The 17,149-nt window shown below is 50.1% G+C and overlaps 2 protein-coding genes across 14 annotated transcripts in view; both read left to right on the top strand.

Annotated features, from left to right (window-relative positions):
• Positions 1-12,665, top strand: part of MSI1 (musashi RNA binding protein 1) — a 67,767-nt gene extending 55,102 nt beyond the window's left edge. For 9 of the 12 annotated variants that reach the window (XM_068208973.1, XM_068208978.1, XM_068208980.1 and 6 more), the window contains 8 exons: positions 1,943-2,025; positions 2,662-2,779; positions 4,345-4,425; positions 5,693-5,749; positions 8,566-8,634; positions 8,742-8,914; positions 9,387-9,452; positions 10,391-12,665. In XM_068208973.1, coding sequence (XP_068065074.1) covers positions 1,943-2,025; positions 2,662-2,779; positions 4,345-4,425; positions 5,693-5,749; positions 8,566-8,634; positions 8,742-8,914; positions 9,387-9,428 — 623 coding nt within the window. In that variant the 3' untranslated portion in view covers positions 9,429-9,452; positions 10,391-12,665. The remainder of the gene's footprint in view (positions 1-1,942; positions 2,026-2,661; positions 2,780-4,344; positions 4,426-5,692; positions 5,750-8,565; positions 8,635-8,741; positions 8,915-9,386; positions 9,453-10,390) is intronic. The other 3 variants (XM_068208970.1, XM_068208972.1, XM_068208971.1) reach the window with 3 other exon arrangements.
• Positions 12,666-14,821: 2,156 nt separating this feature from the next.
• PLA2G1B (phospholipase A2 group IB) lies at positions 14,822-16,864 on the top strand. 2 transcript variants are annotated; one of them, XM_068208968.1, is made up of 4 exons: positions 14,822-14,894; positions 15,066-15,225; positions 15,937-16,064; positions 16,680-16,864. In XM_068208968.1, exons 2-4 carry the CDS (start codon positions 15,119-15,121, stop codon positions 16,799-16,801), a joined length of 357 nt encoding a protein of 118 aa, XP_068065069.1. In that variant the 5' UTR covers positions 14,822-14,894; positions 15,066-15,118; the 3' UTR covers positions 16,802-16,864. The 2 variants fall into 2 exon arrangements, with proteins under 2 accessions (XP_068065069.1, XP_068065068.1); XM_068208967.1 differs by having other exon boundaries at positions 14,857-14,990.
• Positions 16,865-17,149: the final 285 nt, after the last annotated feature.

Here is a 17,149-nt window from a genome sequence, read left to right as displayed (position 1 = left end):
CTAGGGAGGGGTCCGTATCCCAGCAGCAGGGGATGCGGGTTGCAGCTGCTCTCTATCTTGCCTCCAGTCGCCCCATTCTTTTGCATCTGCATCTTTTGCCAGTGGCCCTCTCAGCACAGAGAGCTTTTGTCCAGTGCGTTTCCTGTGCTGTAAACTCGTCGAGTTGCAGATATGTGAGAGGAGACGGCCCCCTCCTCTGCATGCTCACCTCCGTGGCTCCAGCCTGCAGTGTGTGTCTTACCTTGTCCCGAGTAATCTGAGCTCTGGGAAAGCTGACACGAGAGCCTGAAGAGAGCCTGCTTCTTGCCCCTTCCTCGGCCTGGAGCCCACTTGTGCTCCCAGGTCACCTTTTCTTACCCGAGTCCTGCTGGTGGAGTCTGGTTACAGGATGGGAGCAAGGCTCTACTAGTTGTGCTATATGGATCCAGCCCATCCATGGGCGTCTCTGCCCTCCTGGTCAGTCCTCAGACCAACTACCTGGTGGTGTGGCAGGGCTTGACACTTGCATCCAACTCGGAGATTTAATAGCAACAACTTGACCTGCAAACTTAGCTTCAGCCTCTTCCCAGTCAGGGTCAGTAACAGCCCTATGCTGGCTGCTTTCCTGTGTGTTGTTTGAAGCACTTCCAAGCACTCCTGCCCCCAGAGCAGCGAGGGAACTCTCCCTTCTGCTCTTGCTACACTCTGTGCCCTTCAGATTTTTACTTTTTTCTAAAGCCATTAAATCTACTCTGACTGCCAGGCCTCAGCAGTCCTCGGATGTTGTTCCAGCTTCATCTTGAAAGGGAAGAAGCATTAACCCCTGTTCCTCCATGGGTGCCTACCAGTCACTGGTCCAATTAGAGCTGCTGGGCATTTTGGGAGGCAGCAGGGAGAGCTGCCAGCCACTGTATCAACAGTGAGGGCTCAGCCCAGGGCATAGCAGGCCTGGTGGGGGTCTGATGGGGCTCAGGACTGCTTTTGACATTTTTCTGATGAATTCCTGAGCTCCTCTGCTTGTGGGTGTTGGGGTGAGTGATGTGAATCTACCTGGGCACAGACAGATGGAGGAGTTTATAGCGAGATGTTTCTGGCAGTGTGGAGAAAAGGTGGGCTTCTGGGCAGTGGATTCCCGTGTGCTTTTGAATGTTATTTTACAGCGCCATGGAATTGGCCAGCTCTGGAAAGCGGAAAGTTCTGCTTAATCCCAGCTTGCTTGTACAGCAAGCTTTAAGACATCCTCCCACCTGCCTCAGTACTCCGGAAATGGTTGCAGTCAGCTTAGAGGAGTTCAGTCTGCCCACCCGAGCTGGGCTTTGCCAAAACTGTCAGCAAAGGGGTTGGTGAGAGAAAGGAGGTGTGAGCGTGGGCCAGGGGCCAGGAACACGCTGTCCTGTCTTACCCCAGATACAAACCTTACTTTGGTGAAACTTTGCAAATCACTGTGCCTGTATCTGCCTTGCTGTGTGCAGCTGCACTGCTGATCTGTGCCTGCTCACACAAGGCTTTATGGCCAGTGCCTGCGAGGGAGCTGCAGGGTGTTCCTGCTGGTGGGGTGCGTTTAGCGAGGGTGGTGATGTCCTGGCAAGCAGCTGTTGGTTTCCCCACCGATTCTTTGTGTGAGCATCTGCCCAGATCCTCCCCAGTGTTACCAGCCATGTGGTTTGCCTTGCAAATAGCAAAGTTAAAAAAAAAAAACAACAAAAGAAACAACAAACCTGAATTTGGGACCAATTGGGTTCAGAGTGGGTGGGAAGTACGGGATGAGTAGGAGAGGACAATCTGTAAGAGGACAGTCCTGTTCTTGTACATAAAAGTAGAATTTGCTGAAGAGAGATGAGTGACAGCTGTTTTTGACAGGGCTGATTGTACTCTCCTTTTCTCCTGCCAATAAAAGGCTGTGAGTAGAGGGTTCAAACTGTGAGAGGTCTGACCTGATCAGGGAGTTTTGCTTTTTCTTCAGGATTTGGGTTTGTCACATTTGAAAGTGAAGACATTGTGGAAAAAGTATGTGAAATCCACTTCCATGAGATCAACAACAAAATGGTGAGTGTCTGGGGCAGAACCTGGGGCAGCGGGGACAGAGGTGTGGGAGAGAGCAGGGCAGTGGCACAGAGGCAGGGTGCGAGGCACTTGGGTCCTGACGCATCCTCTCTGCAGTGGGGAATCACATTGAGTCTTTTCCTAAAAATCACAGCAGTCAGTCTGGGGAAGAAACTCGCTGTATGGGAGTGAGCAAGCATAATACTGAGTTCTCAAGGAGGACAGCTAACTAAACAAGGAGTTGTACTGCACTTGGAGTTTCTGAAGTTAAACAAAACCTTGTAGTGGCCTGTGAGGGGGTGGGTTTTACCTTTATTCAGAAATGAGGAAAATTAGGCTTTGAGGCCCTAGTGCAGGGTCAGGTAGAACATCAAGGGCAACACCACGAGGAGAAAAGCAGTGTTGGAACTCCTCATTGCCTGTGCTGGCTGCAGAGCAAGAGGGAAGGCTGGCACCATGTGGGCTGGGGACAGCAATGCCAGAGAAGGGCAGCGGAGCAGTGACAGAGGTGGCTGGAGCTGGGACGTGCTGTCACGCAGGCAGCCCTGCCTGACCTGCCTGTGCTCTGTGGCCGTGTCCTGTGACAGTCTGTGATCCAGCCTGTGACAGGCGAGCCTGATCCTTACTTTCCTGTGGCAGGTGGAGTGTAAAAAAGCTCAGCCGAAGGAGGTGATGTCCCCAACGGGCTCTGCACGAGGGCGGTCCCGAGTCATGCCTTACGGGATGGATGCCTTCATGCTGGGGATCGGCATGCTGGGTAAGCCGCCGGTCAGCTCTGCCGCGCTCCCCCCGCTCCCGGCCGTGCCAGGCAGCAGCTTAGAGGTTTATTCCGGGAGCGGCGGGGCGGCCGAGGGCAGCGCTCCCCGTGCGGGGCCGCCGGGACCTGTTCGCGATCGCAACTTGCCCTCTGGTGGCACCTGGAAAAACTGCAAACGTGCCACCGCTGCCCTGCGACAGCCGGGCTGCCTGGGCACAGCCCCTGCGGGGCGATTCTGCCCTTCGGCAGCTCCTCCACGGACCCGCAATGCCGTGGCACATGGACAGCAGTTCCTTCATTTGGAATAGGATGTAACTGCAGAGCTGAGTGTGGAGTAATCTGTACCCAGGCATCTTCATCCTACACTTGTACAGGCTTTCTGATGAATTAGTTGATTAAAGAGCTGCTAACCTTCCACTTGAAGCAGTGGTTGGTCTAACGGCAGTGTCCTCACTGCCATTTAAAGACTGTTAAAATGCCCTTAAAGTTCTAGTTGAGTGTTGTCTCACTCTGTTCCCATGCTCTCAAATACAGCAAATACCTGGTATTGCAGGGAAAGCTATACATTTATAAGAGGACTGTCTTGTAAGGACAAGCTGGTGACAAGCAGGCTGGGTTTTATGTCTACCAATGCTCCCAAGACAAAAGCATTCAGATAAAAATTTAAAAATGAAAAACAAAAGTTATTTGTAGCCCTGTCTTCCAGGATCACAAAACCTCATGCCTAGATCTGAGAGTCAGCATGATCCTTCCAGTGTGGGTGCTGGTCCTGACTTCTCTCTCTTCTCACTTTCAGTGGAGCCAGGACTGAGCTGACCCAAGAGCACTGCTTGCTCAGGATCATTGCTGGTGTTGCTGGACAGGGTGTACTCAGCCTGGCTCTCTGTGCTAAGCCTGCTGAGTAGCAGTTAGTCACTGAACAAAACCCCCAAAAGGGCATTTTTCCACCAGTGTTTTCACTTGACTTATTGAAGAAAAATAAATCTCCAGCCTGTGGTTTTACCTTTACTAAACCATCTGAATTTTAAAGCAGCAAGACTCAAACTGAGTCACTGGGAAATCCACGGACTCTTGTCTTGGGAGAACTCAAATCAAATATTCATCTGTGAGTCAATGCCCTGCATTCTCACAGGCTTGTTCCTATAGGTGGTCAGCTTCCTGGGGAAGAGCAGGACTTGTGCTCCTGCCTGCACCATGAAGAAATGTTCTTTGTAACTGCATTCACCAACCCTTCTAGTGCAAAAGTGACTCAGCCATTCAAATGCCCTTTCGTTCCTGATCTCCTGTTTGTAAATCCAGCTGATGCATCACAAAGCCTTAGTCTGCAGAGCTGTGAGTCTGAGAAGGAAATCTCCATGCCCTTACATGTTTGGAACAAGTTAAAATTAAATGGGCCTGCTGAAACTCCTCTGCAGGCTCGCGCGTGTTGTGCGCTCTGCCCAGCACTCTCCTGGGGCTTCTGCTGTTACCCCTTTCTGTTGTCTAATGCCAAAGGATGCTCATGCTGCTCATGAGCAGCCAGACCTTGCCAGCTTGCAGTAACGGAGTCCTGTTCTCTTCCCCAGGTTATCCGGGCTTCCAAGCTGCCACCTACGCGAGTCGAAGTTACACTGGCATTGCACCTGGTTACACTTACCAGTTCCCTGGTGAGTGGAGCTCCCTGCTCTGTTCTTTGGTGTGCCTTCAGGTGATGGGAGCCCCTGGCATGATCTATAACCCAGGCTCTGCCCCTTTCACCCTTTCCCCTGTTTGGTCTTTCTTTAAATTGGAGATGGATGTGGAAGGGGGATTGGAGAAGCCCTGGAATAGGTGGGAACAGCTTGTCCTTCATTAGGATTATCCTCACACTGCAGTGGCAGGAAAAGCCCAAGGCTGCTCCGACGTCCTTTCTGCTGGCCTCCTCTGCAGGGCTGCTGCTGTGACACAGAAGGGCCCCGCAGCTCTGCCTGTCTCACTGCCTTTGTGTGTGTCTGTCTCTCTTTACCAGAGTTGCCACCACTCTGAAAGTAGCACAGAATGTTAAACCCCATGTGCCAGGGATCTCCTGGGCACACGAAAGGCAGGTGCCTGCAGCACTGCAGTTGTATTCTGAACAGTGCCTAGACCACTCACAGCCTTCACAAAGCATCTGCTGAGCCAGGGGGCTGCAGATCCCCTGCAAACTGGGTGGTTTCAAGCTTCTAATAGTGCCATGTGCTGAGAACATGGATTCAGCGATCAGTGGCTGGAACCTGCTGTGCCACAGCTGCTCAGAGCTGTGTGGCCTCCCCTCCTGCTCTCTGCCAGGCCGGGGAATGAGGCAGAGCACACTTAAGGGACACACTGTACTATTGCTATTGCTATTTTCTAGAGTTGTGGCAACTCTGAGCATCCCTTCCTTACTCCATCCCTCTGTGTGATGGTTGATATATGAAGTTTTGATATTAAGGGCTGGGAATGGGAAGTTTCTTCTTTGTCTGAGGTGAGCCCAGGCTGACTGGCTGAAAGTTGCTGTTGCCTCCTGGCTGTCTGGAAGCTCTCCATGAATCTAGCTGTAGTGGCTTCAAGTCCCTCATTGTAAACCTGTGCCAGGCTGAGTGTGGCACATACTGAGCACACACTAGCCTTGCTGCTGAGAGGTCAGATTGGCCGGGTCGCAGAGCGATGCTCCAGGGCAGACCTGAGGCTACACAGTGATGCTTGAACTGGCCCTGCCCTGGCCACATTTATCCAAGGATAAATGGATCCTTTCAGCCTTCAGGGCAGGAGTCCAGCACCTTTCAGCACCAGTTATAAATCAGTTTAAAGAAGACACTGGCCTGGTCGCAGTCTGGTTGCAGACTGCTCCCCCAGCAGACCCCGGCTGCTGTGTCTCTGGGGGTCTCCCTCGGGGCGTTTGATGAGTTCCTAAGCTGTCTTGCATTTCGTTTTTAGAGTTCCGTGTAGAGCGGACCCCTCTCCCGAGTGCCCCCGTCCTCCCTGAGCTCACAGGTCAGTCCCACTCATTTCCTAAACTCACAAGCTGGAAGGGGAGAAGGGGGCTTTGTGCTGTTTCAGTGGTGTTGCTGCTCCACAGCCTGGTGCAGTTAGACTGGAAATGTGCCTTATTTCCTCTTTCATCTGGATAAGCTCCATCCAAAGTTGGGGATGGAAAGATGGAGAGGCAATCAGAGCCATGTGTATTGCCTCTGAAGAGGGCCCTGCAGGTCCTTTCCTGCTGCTTGCCTCATTTTTTAGCTCCTTGCCCCAGGCTGTATGTAAACCAGATATGGAAGCTGCAGAGAGCAGGGTGACTTCCACAGGTCTACAAATGGCTTTAACCTGAGCTGTTGCAAGGATGAAATTTGGAGTGCTGGGAGGAGGGAGAGGGTGTGGATGCACTCCTGGTTACTCTAATCCCATTTCCCTGGGAGAGGGGCTGCCGGGAATGCTTTTCCTGCTCTGAGTGGTGCAGTTCCCCAGATACCCCCACACAGGCTTCCCAGGTAGGAGTGAATGTGGTGGGACCTTGCAAAGTCCTGCAGTGCTTGCAGGGAGCTGTGGAACAAAATAGGAGCAGAGGATTGTCCTCAGTGTCCTCAAAGTGCAAATGCCCTCCGGATCCTCAGCCCCTGGGGTGTGTGCAGTGTGTTCTCCCTACGTGATGTTCCTTCTATCTACTCTCCCCTCCATGGCCATGTTTTCCCCAGCTCTGTCCTGTCCCTGGTTTCTGTCATAGAAAAGCGGCTTTGTGTAGCACCCTGCTCCCCATGTGCCATTTCATTTCCATAGTGTGCCTCATTCCCAGTGCTTCCTTGGCCCCACCTGTTTCAGGGTTTGAATCTCTGCAAAGGGGTATGGAAAACCTTCCTAGGAAGCTCTTCTGGAATTAGCAGTACAAACAGGATTGAAAGGGAGTTTCTGTGGCACAAAACTATGTTAATCCTCAGGGACTCTGTTTGTGAGGATGCTGAGGTTGGCAGCCACCAATGAACAAATTTCCCTGAGGGAGGTAGGGGAAAACTAAATCCCATTTCCCTCATAACAAAACCATTCCCTGACACCATGTATGCAGCTGCATAAGCACCTTTGAGCCTTCTGCTTGGCAAGCAAAGCAGAAGCGTGTCCAGTTGTTTATTTACCTGTGTGTTTTTCTGCAAAACCCATCACATTTGTGGAGGAATGTTGGTGACTTGGTAGAACAGTTTTTCCCTCCATGTCCACCCCGGGCTGTCCTGTGCCTTTTCCTAGCAGAAGTGACTCGCCCAGGGCCTGGCTGTCACTGGTGGCTGGGGTGCACCAGGGCTCTCCACGACAAGACGTTACTAATGCTGCTGTCCTGGCTGGGTGCCACGCTAGCTTACAGTCCCGAGTGTCTCGCTGAAGTACCAGCTGGGGATCGTGGCATTCTTTCCTCCCGATACGCTTACCTCCTGTTAAGCAAGCGCTGCGCAGCCGCTTGGCTGGGCCGCGGCTGCGGTTCCCATGTATAGGCTGGAGTTGGCCCTGCGGAGGGCAGAGCCCAGCGAGCCGTGCGCTCGAGGGCCCTTGTGCCTTCGAGTGGCTGCAGCACACACGGGCTGCGCTTCACGGCTCTGTGAGGGGAGCCAAGAGGAGGGGACGGCACAGGCAGGGATGCACGCACACGTGCTTTGTCACCGCAACACAAACCTGGTGTCTCAGCAGATGAGACTGCAAAGGCAAGAAGGATTTTTCTTGGAAAAAGAGCTGGAGCTTTTGAGATGACCTTGCCTCCTTTCTCAGTAAAACCACATTCACTCATGTGTTAGGGAGTTGCAGCAGGGATGGGGCAGGAGGGTGGCTGCCAGCAGCCTTTCTTTCCCAGAACAGCATCTTTGGGGGTGATGTGAAGCAGCAACATGCCTGCATTGGCCCAGGGCCTGTAATGAGCAGCTAACCCAGATAGAAGCCTCGTATGACGTTTGCTTGACACAGGCTGGTGCCTGCTACTAAATATTCCCTCCTAAGCTAGTCTGGGTTTCAGCCTTTACGCGATTGATTTGTTCTGACCTCTTTTTATGGTGCTCTAAACAGAATCACAGTGAATTTCACATTCAAGCATGAAATGCTGACCCAGTCATTTTAAGGGCAAAGAGAAACATACTGGCTAGATGCCTCCTGCCCCGAGGGCTGAATGCCTGTGGCAGCAGAGTTGGGAATTAGAACTGCTACATATAAATTAAGACTTACTGTTTTAATTAAGCCATTTCTAGTTCCTGCTCCCTAGGTATATATTTCCTGCTTTTCTACATGGAACAATGAGGTTTTGAGCAATCAGGAGCAAAACTCAGTGTGGGGAGAATGGTATGTCTTGAGCAAAGAAATAGGGAGAAAAAGGCTATTAAACTGTTATTCAAGATTATTAACAAGAGACAGAGGAGGGGCTGAGCCTCAGGATCTTAAGCTTCAGCTGCTTCCCCTGAGCTGTTGCCATTCTCCACGTTTACTGCCAAAATCTGGATCTGTAGCTTCAGATTAACTGCATCTTGCAAGCTTAGTAGTGACAAGATACATCTGAAATTGCCCACTTCTCATTCAGCTCTTGCACACCATGCCTTTGGCTGCTCTGGGATGTGGGCTTGACAGAGCATGGCTCGTGCATTCCCCTGGACATTGGCTGTGCAAAAGAACACTGATAAATTCAGGGCTATGCACTTCCCTGTTGTCATCCTTTAATGTCCTCTGTGGTGCACTAAGCCAATACACATGTGTGAGCCCAGTATTTTGCAGCAGGAAATGCAGGCTCCCTTTGAGGAGTTTCCCATGTAGCCACGGTGCTCCTGAGATGCCTGTTCCTTCTTTTCCAGCAATCCCCCTCACTGCGTATGGACCGATGGCAGCAGCAGCGGCTGCAGCGGCCGTGGTGCGAGGGACAGGTAACTCCACTTTCCTTCCCAGCACGGGTCCTGTCACAGAGGTTTGCCAAGGGGCTGCGGGAGGGGGGGTGGGACGGGGTTGCATTTTTGGGATCTTCACTACGTAGTTCTGCTGCCTGCTGTAGGTTCCACCCCCAGTCGCACCGGTGGCTTTCTGGGCACCACCAGTCCCGGGCCGATGGCAGAGCTTTATGGAGCAGCCAACCAGGACTCAGGGGTCAGCAGTTACATCAGCGCTGCCAGTCCAGCCCCGAGCACCGGCTTTGGACACAGCCTAGGGGTGAGTGCTCCCTGCGCCCTCTGTGGAGGGAGGGAGATGGGGAGTGGGCTGTGTCTCCTCGTGGTGAGGGAGGTGAGCAGCAGCGGGCAGCCCCCTCAGCCCACAGTCTGTTTTCTAGTTATGAAATACCACCCACTGCAGCATTGGCTGTGCCACTGCTGAGCCTCACACCTGGATGGACGATGCAGAGTGCAGCAGCTCACTTGGAGCCCACATGCTTGGTTTCTGCTGGCTCTCTCTGATCACCACTCAAGGTTCTGATCTCCAGTCCTTTCCCTGATCTAGCTCAGGCTTTCCAGGAGTCCATCTTGGCCCTGATACAGGATTCTGCAGGGCGATGTGATCTTAGATCTGGCACCTCCAAATGAAAACATTTACTCTGTCATCTGGGCCATGACTGAATTTGTTGTGTTAGCAATTCTTCTTCACTGTTCTTTTGTTTAAGAGTGGGGTTTTAACTCTTTCTTCACAGGGTCCCTTGATTGCAACAGCTTTTACCAATGGGTATCACTGAAGCTGGGGACCAAGGAGGCAGGAGGTAAGACAGCTTTGAACAGGAGCAGGTAATGAGAGAGAGGAGTGAGATTCTGAGCTGGTCCCTGTGCTTGGGCTCTCAGCTGAAGCTGTGAATGTTGCTGTGAGGCTCCATGGCCTGGCCCAGTCTGTGGGAGGAGTCCTGTGGCCAGCATGAGCTCTCTCCTGAACCAGGAGGCTTGGCAGGTTGGGTTCCTACTGAACACTCCCCAGGCTGGGTGTGGAGAGTGTCTTAGTGTCTGACACAAAGAGGAAGAAGATGAAGCACTGTCAAAAAGAGAGAACATCTGCAGGGTTGGCCAGAGTCACAACCCAGTGATCTGAGAGACAAGCTTGGCTCTTCTGTGTGGCTGGGGAAGCCTCCACCATGCAGCTGGTTGTTCTCGCTGCTGCCGAGACCAGTCTCTGGCAAGTGAAGTTTTTCATCTCCTGCCTGGGAAAAGGGCAGAAAGACAATCTGATCAGTTCTGGTATTGGTCCTTGGATGGGCTGAGAGGGAACTGGTGAATAGTCTTTGTTTGCTTTGTAAATGTGACTGAAGTTAGCTGGCTTAAAATTAAAAAAAAAAAAAAAAAGTAAGAAATCAGCTTTTCAAAAAAACTGGAGGGAACAGTGTCCACAGACAGGAGCCCATGGCAGCCTGGCAGGGCTGGACTGAGCTGAGTGCTGGGAAAATGGCTGGACTCTGCTATGTCCCAGCCCTCACAGGGACCAGGCCACGTGGTGTGTGGGACTTGTTTCCCAGGCCTGCACATTGCCGTTGAAGACAGAAACATCCCTGCCATGCCCTGTCCCTGTGCCAGCCATGTGCAGAACAAGACTGTGTTGGGGCAAAGTTTGGGTGTTGGGTGTTTCTGTCAGATCACACCAGAAGAAAACCCCAGGAGGAAAGCTGTGGTTGTTCTAGACCCTGTCCCTTCCCTCCCCTGCTGTTTCCCGCAGATTCCCCAGTGACCTAACCGAGGACAGCGAGTGGCTGGAGGATCTGGTGAGCCTCGGGGGATGAGCCAAGGTTACTTTTCTCTTGAATCAAACTGCACACTGCCGGCTGGCTGCCAGGCTCCTGCCGCCCTGCCCGATCCCTCCCTTTGACCAGACCACACTGGACTGAACCCGAGGAGATCATCTCGCTTTCCTACTAACCACCGACGGTTTACGCTTCCCCCTCCCTGCCCCCAGCCCACTGATTCTTCTTTTATTTATTTTATTAGCTGTTAGTTTTATTTTTTTATTTTATTTTTTTATCTTTTTTGGGGGCTGCCCCTTCTTTTTGTTGTTTGCTCTTTCCCGAGCTAGTAGACATATTTTATGAATTGGCTTTGTGATTGTGTTAGGTAGTTTTCATTGAGGAGTATTTTTATTTGGCTTTGAAACTGTTTTGAATATTTTCAACTCTGTTGTTGTTGTCGTCAGTGTTTTTAAAGCACGGTATGTAACAAGAATGCAGTTCTGAAGGGAAGAAAGAGACAGAGAGAGAGCAAAGGCTGAGAGGAACTGCTGTATTTCTATTTTTTTTAAAGAAACTGTTTTTAATTGTTTCTGTTTTGTAAATGTGAGGCTTTGAAAAGTGTGAAACTCCAAGGATCCGAAAACGTTGGACATCGCTATGGAACAAAACAAATGTATATTTTGCTAAGTGAAAAACACTATCCTTACAGCTGAAAGATTTTTTTTTTCCTAGGTTTAGTTTTACGTGGGGTTTTCTTTTTCCTCCTGTATAATATGTAAATATCGTGAGCTGAACCTGGCTGCTGCCGGCAGCCTGGCTCCAAGGAGCAGCTCCAGGTCCTGGACTTGGTGCCGCAGCGTGAGCAATACTCTCCAGCAGAATCCTGACAGGACTTTGTTCTTTTTTTGTACACCTTTTACTGTAAGATTTTAAGACCTCTGATGAGATGAGATGAAAGGGGGGGTGGGGGGCGGGCGGGGTGAAACGTACCAGCCATCGGCTGTTTTGCTGAGCGGGTTAAAGCTGCTTCCAATTGCTTGATGTACAGACTCCATCCCTGGGCTCCGTAGCACCGGCTCTGGGCTGGCTTAGGGAAAGGGCTTTGCTGCCGTTGCTTGTCTTGGTTACTTTGAAAGGAATTCACTCTCCAAACTTTATCGCTTGCGTCAAGATTTCCTGGGAAAGGGGATCCTCCTCCGGAGGCGAGGGTATCGGAAGGGGTGTCAGCCAGGGGAGATTTGGGTAGTCGTTCTGTGAAGGGCAGGGCTCTGGGATGGGGATTCATTAACAGGGGAGAAAAGCATTAGGGTGGTGATTTGGGGGCGGGTTAAGGGCTTCTCAGGGATTATATGAATTATAGAATTGCAGCTTCCCGTTTGCTTTACTCTGTGTTCTGAAGACTGTGGGAATTTGTCCATTGTCCTGTGCGGGGTGATCTGGTCCCTTCTCCAGAACCTGCTTAGGGCTTCCCCTGGTACGGTCCAGGCCTCTGCCAGCCAGCACTCTGCCAGGGGAGGCCTCCAGCAGGAGTACATGGGGCAGGTTTGGGTCTGGATTTCAGTGAACCAAAGACCTTGTTAAGGGGGGTGATTAAGCCTTTTATTAAGATGCAGCCAAACTCTTTTCCCAGGGAAATAAAAGCTTCATCTTAAGTTTTAAAAATCATTCCCTCTCTTCCCCCAAACTGAGCCCCTGTAAAGGAGATGGGCATTTAGAAAAGGACTGGGAGGGCCACAGTGCCCACAGGGCCCTTTTTCTCTTCTATCTCTCCCCCGTCTGCTGGAACTTGTCCTGACTTGGGCGATGCGTTTGGAGAGTTCTGTTTAGGTAAGAAGGTACTTAACAGATCAGTACTGAAAACACAAAGCAATAATTTTTGTTACTGAGACAAGAGTCTGTATGTCTGTTTTTTTAAATATTTCCTAATTAAAGAAGAGCTGCATTTTATTGGGTTTATTTTTATTCTATATACTTCAAATTTGGGTCTGCGGACAGCGCTTTCCTCCCTCTTGGTGTATGCGCTGAGCTGCTTCCGTGCCCCCTCCAGACATCCCGGGCCAGCTGTGCTGCTGCTGGGCTGTGAGTCACTCTCTGGCCACTGCCTGGAGGCTGGGGCTCTGGTTTCAGGGTGGGCATTTTTTTTAAAAGAAATAAAGCTGTGTTTTTAAGCCAGTAAGTTATTACACTCCAGTGTTTGTTCTCTCCACACCTGTAACCCTTTTTCCAGATTTCAGTTTTAAATTCCTAATAAATTATTTGAAAACTGTCCTTCTCTGTCATTATTTGAGGGCGCGAGGTTTTCCACTGGGGGAGATTTCTGGACCTGGAAGGAGTTGCATCCTGCCTTAAGGATAAAAGCCCCGGGCAGGTCTCTGACTTGCTGTTCTGCTCCCACGTTTTGGCAGTGGCCAGTTTATAATGTGAGGCAGATCTGGTTTTAGTAGAGATTGTGTCTCTTTACAGAGTTTTTGTGTAAGTATTTGTAGGTTCAGAAAAGGCGATAATGTGGTGCTTACAGGTTTAGCACATACCCTGGATTCAGTTGACTGTGGTGGACCAAGGAAGCTAGATGTAAGGAGGTAAAATGTTGAGATGGGAAAGAGTAAAGTCCTTAACAGACAAAAGAGAGAAAGGAGAATTTTAACAGTATGGAATAGTAGGGAACTCTGCAATAGGGCTTATAAAAAAGTCTTTAAAACAATTTAAGGCTTAAGCCTATAAATTGGAACTAGGTATAGGTTGAAATGTGCTCACAAGTGTACCAGGGGACCAGTGGCTCTGTATACAGCACAGGTTGGGGGAAACCAAAAATAACATTGCTGGAAAAATCTTTACCCTGCTGGGAGTTTTCTCATGAGGCACTCTTGTAATACTCATGTGCTTGCTTTCCCACACTTGGTGATCCTTTTGTTGAACTAAAAATGTAAGAAATTGTTGACTTACAATTTTAAAAAGGCCAGTTAACTGGAAACTTTCTAGGAAACATCAATAGTACATCAGATACTGAGAACAGAAGAAAAGGGAACTAGACTCCTACGTTTCATAGGTAAGAAAACAATTTTTTTTTTAATTAAAAAGTTAAAAGCAGAGAAGACAGAGAACTCTTAAGTGGATATTGAAGGGAAAGTTGGCAGATTCATCTGTGGGCAAAAGATAAAATTATTTTTTCTGAACTAACTGGTACAGATTGTCCTTTACATCAACCTTTAATGTTTGTTCAATACTTGGTTAGAACACTGAGAATCTTAAATCAACTCAGCAACTACTCAGCTGTAGGTAACCCATGAGTGGGGAGCCCCAGAATGGGAGCGCTGGAAGAGATCAAAAAAGTCGGAATGGGTCTGGTTGTTCAGCACCATGTCTAGCTTTCCCTAGATGTCCTATGTATATGTCAACATCCACCAGGTACTGTGGGTACCCTGGTGTAGTTTCAGACCCTATGAGGAGGAAGGTGTCCTCATCACCCCTTTTGGAACCTACGGTGGGATGTGAGCCCAAAGCTTCCTGCATGAACACCCTGCTGTATTAGGCTATTGCAGAAAGGTGGCCTTTGCATCCTCCTCTGCTCTTAAAAGCTGAGGGTTTGTTTGGTGCTTTGGAAATCAATGCAGACTTCATAACCATGTCTAGGAATTGTATCTTGAGCGTGTAAAAATGCCAAACCCATAGCCCTGAAATGCCAGAGCCTCTGGAATCTAAATATGAGTGCAGTGTTTTTACTTATCCCTGACTGATTCCAGGAAGATTTTTCTTACCCATTTTTTGAGCTTCTTTCACGGTTCCCAACTTTCCTCATCCCATGGCATAGAAAACCAAAGGTTCTTAACTGGGTTCTGCATTGGTGTTGGAGAAAGAGAAACTGCTCTAAGTCACTGAAGTCTGCTGCGTGTGTTGAAACTTCCAAGCCTGGTTCATTTCCAATATAGATTGCTTAAGGCCACATAAAACCAGATACTATTCCTTGTTTAACCCACCTAAAATTTTTCCAGGTCACTTGGGTCCTATTTCCTACCTAGTAGTACCTCCTTCTCCTCTGTGGTTCTAAAGTAAAGAATAGCTTGATTTTATTTATTTCAGTTGAGCTCATGCCAAATGGTCATTTGATGTGAATGGACAACCTGTATCTTATTCTATGGATTATGCCAGGAGAACCCATGGAGAGATACAGGATTAATGATACATGGGATACCATAAAAAGAGGATGCAAGTATTAGTGGCAGGTGGTTACTAGTGTGCCAGAAACGTCCAACTTAACTACCATACTGCTATTATTTTTTAGTAGAGAGCCCTTAAAAATATCCAGATCTTTCAGGCTGACTTCTAATGGTAGTACTACAAGAATTTTATAGCAAAAATCTAGAGAGCAAATATTTGCCTTTCGGGCTTTTATGGATTTAACTCAATTGGCCTTCAACTGGTCACGCCACAGCCTCTGATGGAAGAAGTCTGCATTTAGTAACATAAATACTGGCTGTTTTATCTCATACCCATGTCAAGGTGAGCCTGTTGTATAAAGACTCATTTCCCTTAGCACCAGTGTTGTGTCAAGACCTGCGAGAATGAAATTCCTGGCCCTGCTTTTCCTGCTGTCAGGTAGGTGTAGGTGCCCTCGTCCTGGCGCCGGTAACCCCAAACCTGACTCTAACCTCGCCGTGTGTCTCTCCCCAGTGGGCGCAGCCAGCGCTGAGGTCTCGTCCCGGGCCGTGTGGCTGTTCCGCAAAATGATCATGTGCACCCTGCCCGAAAGCCACCCATTGCTGGAATTCAACCACTACGGCTGCTACTGTGGCTTGGGGGGCAGCGGCACTCCAGTGGACGAGCTCGACAGGTTTATAAGACTGCTTTTACAAACCTCTTTCCTTGCTTGTACTTTTCTGCTTCAGCTTCATTCCAGCTGGCCCTGCCTATGAATGTTTACAAAACTCTCTGGCTGCTGTGAAGGAAGCTTTCTTTCACAGATGGATTCAGGGGAAAAAGAATGTGTGCTATCACACCTTGATGCCTTATTACTAAGATAAAATATAATTACAGTAGCTCTTCTATGGCACAGTGTGCTCATTCCAGCATTTTATTTTGCAACAGTGCGGTGCCAGCAGCATGGACGCAACTCTGCACACTCTGCCTGGTGCTTGACCATCAACATATACAGGCTGGGCTGCAAAATGCTAGGAAATGGCATGGGCAATTTAGACACACACAGATCTGGCAGCCAAGTCTTGGATTGTGTTGGCTGAGAGCTTGTCAGCTACCAGGCACTGAGGGGAAGTGTAGAGTAAACACTGGCTTTTGCTTTCCCGGTGCTCAGTAGACAACTGTGAAGATGCTCCCATAAATACATATGTACCAGACACCTCTTGGACCATGAGCTGGCACAACTGTATCCCTTTGAGGTCCTTTGTGTCTGCCCTCTTATCACTGCGTATCTTTTTTTTTATTGTCAAGAGCTTTGTCAAAGCAAATCTAATGTATTTGTGTGTCTTACAGGTCCATTGAACCTGTGATTCTGGTACTTTCTAACCTTTTTCTCCTTGTTTCCCAGGTGCTGCCAAGTACACGATAACTGCTACACACAGGCAATGAAAATGGACTCCTGCAAATTCCTCCTGGACAACCCCTACACTAAGCTGTACCGCTTCAGCTGCTCTGAAGAGCAGATCACATGTAGCAGTACGTCCATTTCCACTTCCCTCCAGATGTTCTCCAGCCTCTCCTAGGACAGAGCAGGGCTGTGTCACACTCACGCTGCTGGGGCAGGAAGGCACAGTGCAAGTTCTTGCCAGGGGACCTGGTTGTTAGAAAGAGGGCACCTCACACAGGCACTGGAATGAGTATTCTCTATATAGCCCACAATTCAAAGTTTGTGAAGATATATGGTACAGCAGAATATAGAGAAACCTGTCTGGTCTTCAGGGGATTGAGTACTTTTCTGGGAGGCCTTCTAATGGCAGCATCCAAGAGATCAGCATGTTAACTTGGCATTGTTATACAGTTTCTGCCAGACACCTCTGATGAATAGTGGAGACTTTACAGGGCTCTGGAACAGAAGTAAAGAGCAGAGCTTGGCAAATAGGGCTGCAGGGAAGGGACAAAGGGGCAAGGACAGAGCTGGTTTGGGAGGAACACACAGCTTTCGGGCAGGGGTTAGTGGGCAGAAGCCTGTGCATCCCCAAAACGATGGCAGCAGTGAAACGGGCACACCGTGACAACAGAAATGCCAGCCCGAGCCACTGCAGCGCCTGGCGAAGGAGCCGCGGGCTCTGACCGCTCCTCTCTCTCCTCCAGGTGAGAACAAGGACTGCGCCAACTTCATCTGCAACTGCGACCGGGCCGCTGCCATGTGCTTCGCCAAGGCGCCCTACAACCCCGCGAACAAGAACCTAGACACCGACAAATACTGCAAATAATCGCCTTCATGTGCCTCAGGGCGGCCGGAGGAACAAATAAACAAATAAATAACCTAAACCGACGCCCTGGCCGCTGCTCACCGCCGCGCTGAGGGGACGGGGCGGGGCGGCGTGAGGGGAGGGAGGCCCCGCCCCACCCCCTCTGCCCACGGCCCCGAGGGGCGCCTCCGCGTTCGCTGATTGGCCCTTGGAGGCGGCGGGGGCGGGGCGCACCTGCTCGCGGCCTCGCGTGCCCCGCCCCGCCCCTCCCCTCAGGTACCCGCTGGGGGCTGCTGAGGGTGAGGATGCTGAGGGTGAGGATGATGAGGGTGAGGATGCTGAGGGTGAGGATGCTGAGGGTGAGGATGC

The sequence above is a fragment of the Anomalospiza imberbis genome, chromosome 18 (genome assembly GCF_031753505.1).
Source record: "Anomalospiza imberbis isolate Cuckoo-Finch-1a 21T00152 chromosome 18, ASM3175350v1, whole genome shotgun sequence".
Taxonomy (NCBI): Eukaryota; Metazoa; Chordata; class Aves; order Passeriformes; family Viduidae; genus Anomalospiza; species Anomalospiza imberbis.
Note: the sequence above shows the minus strand (reverse complement) of the source record. Positions and strands in the feature narration are given on the sequence as shown.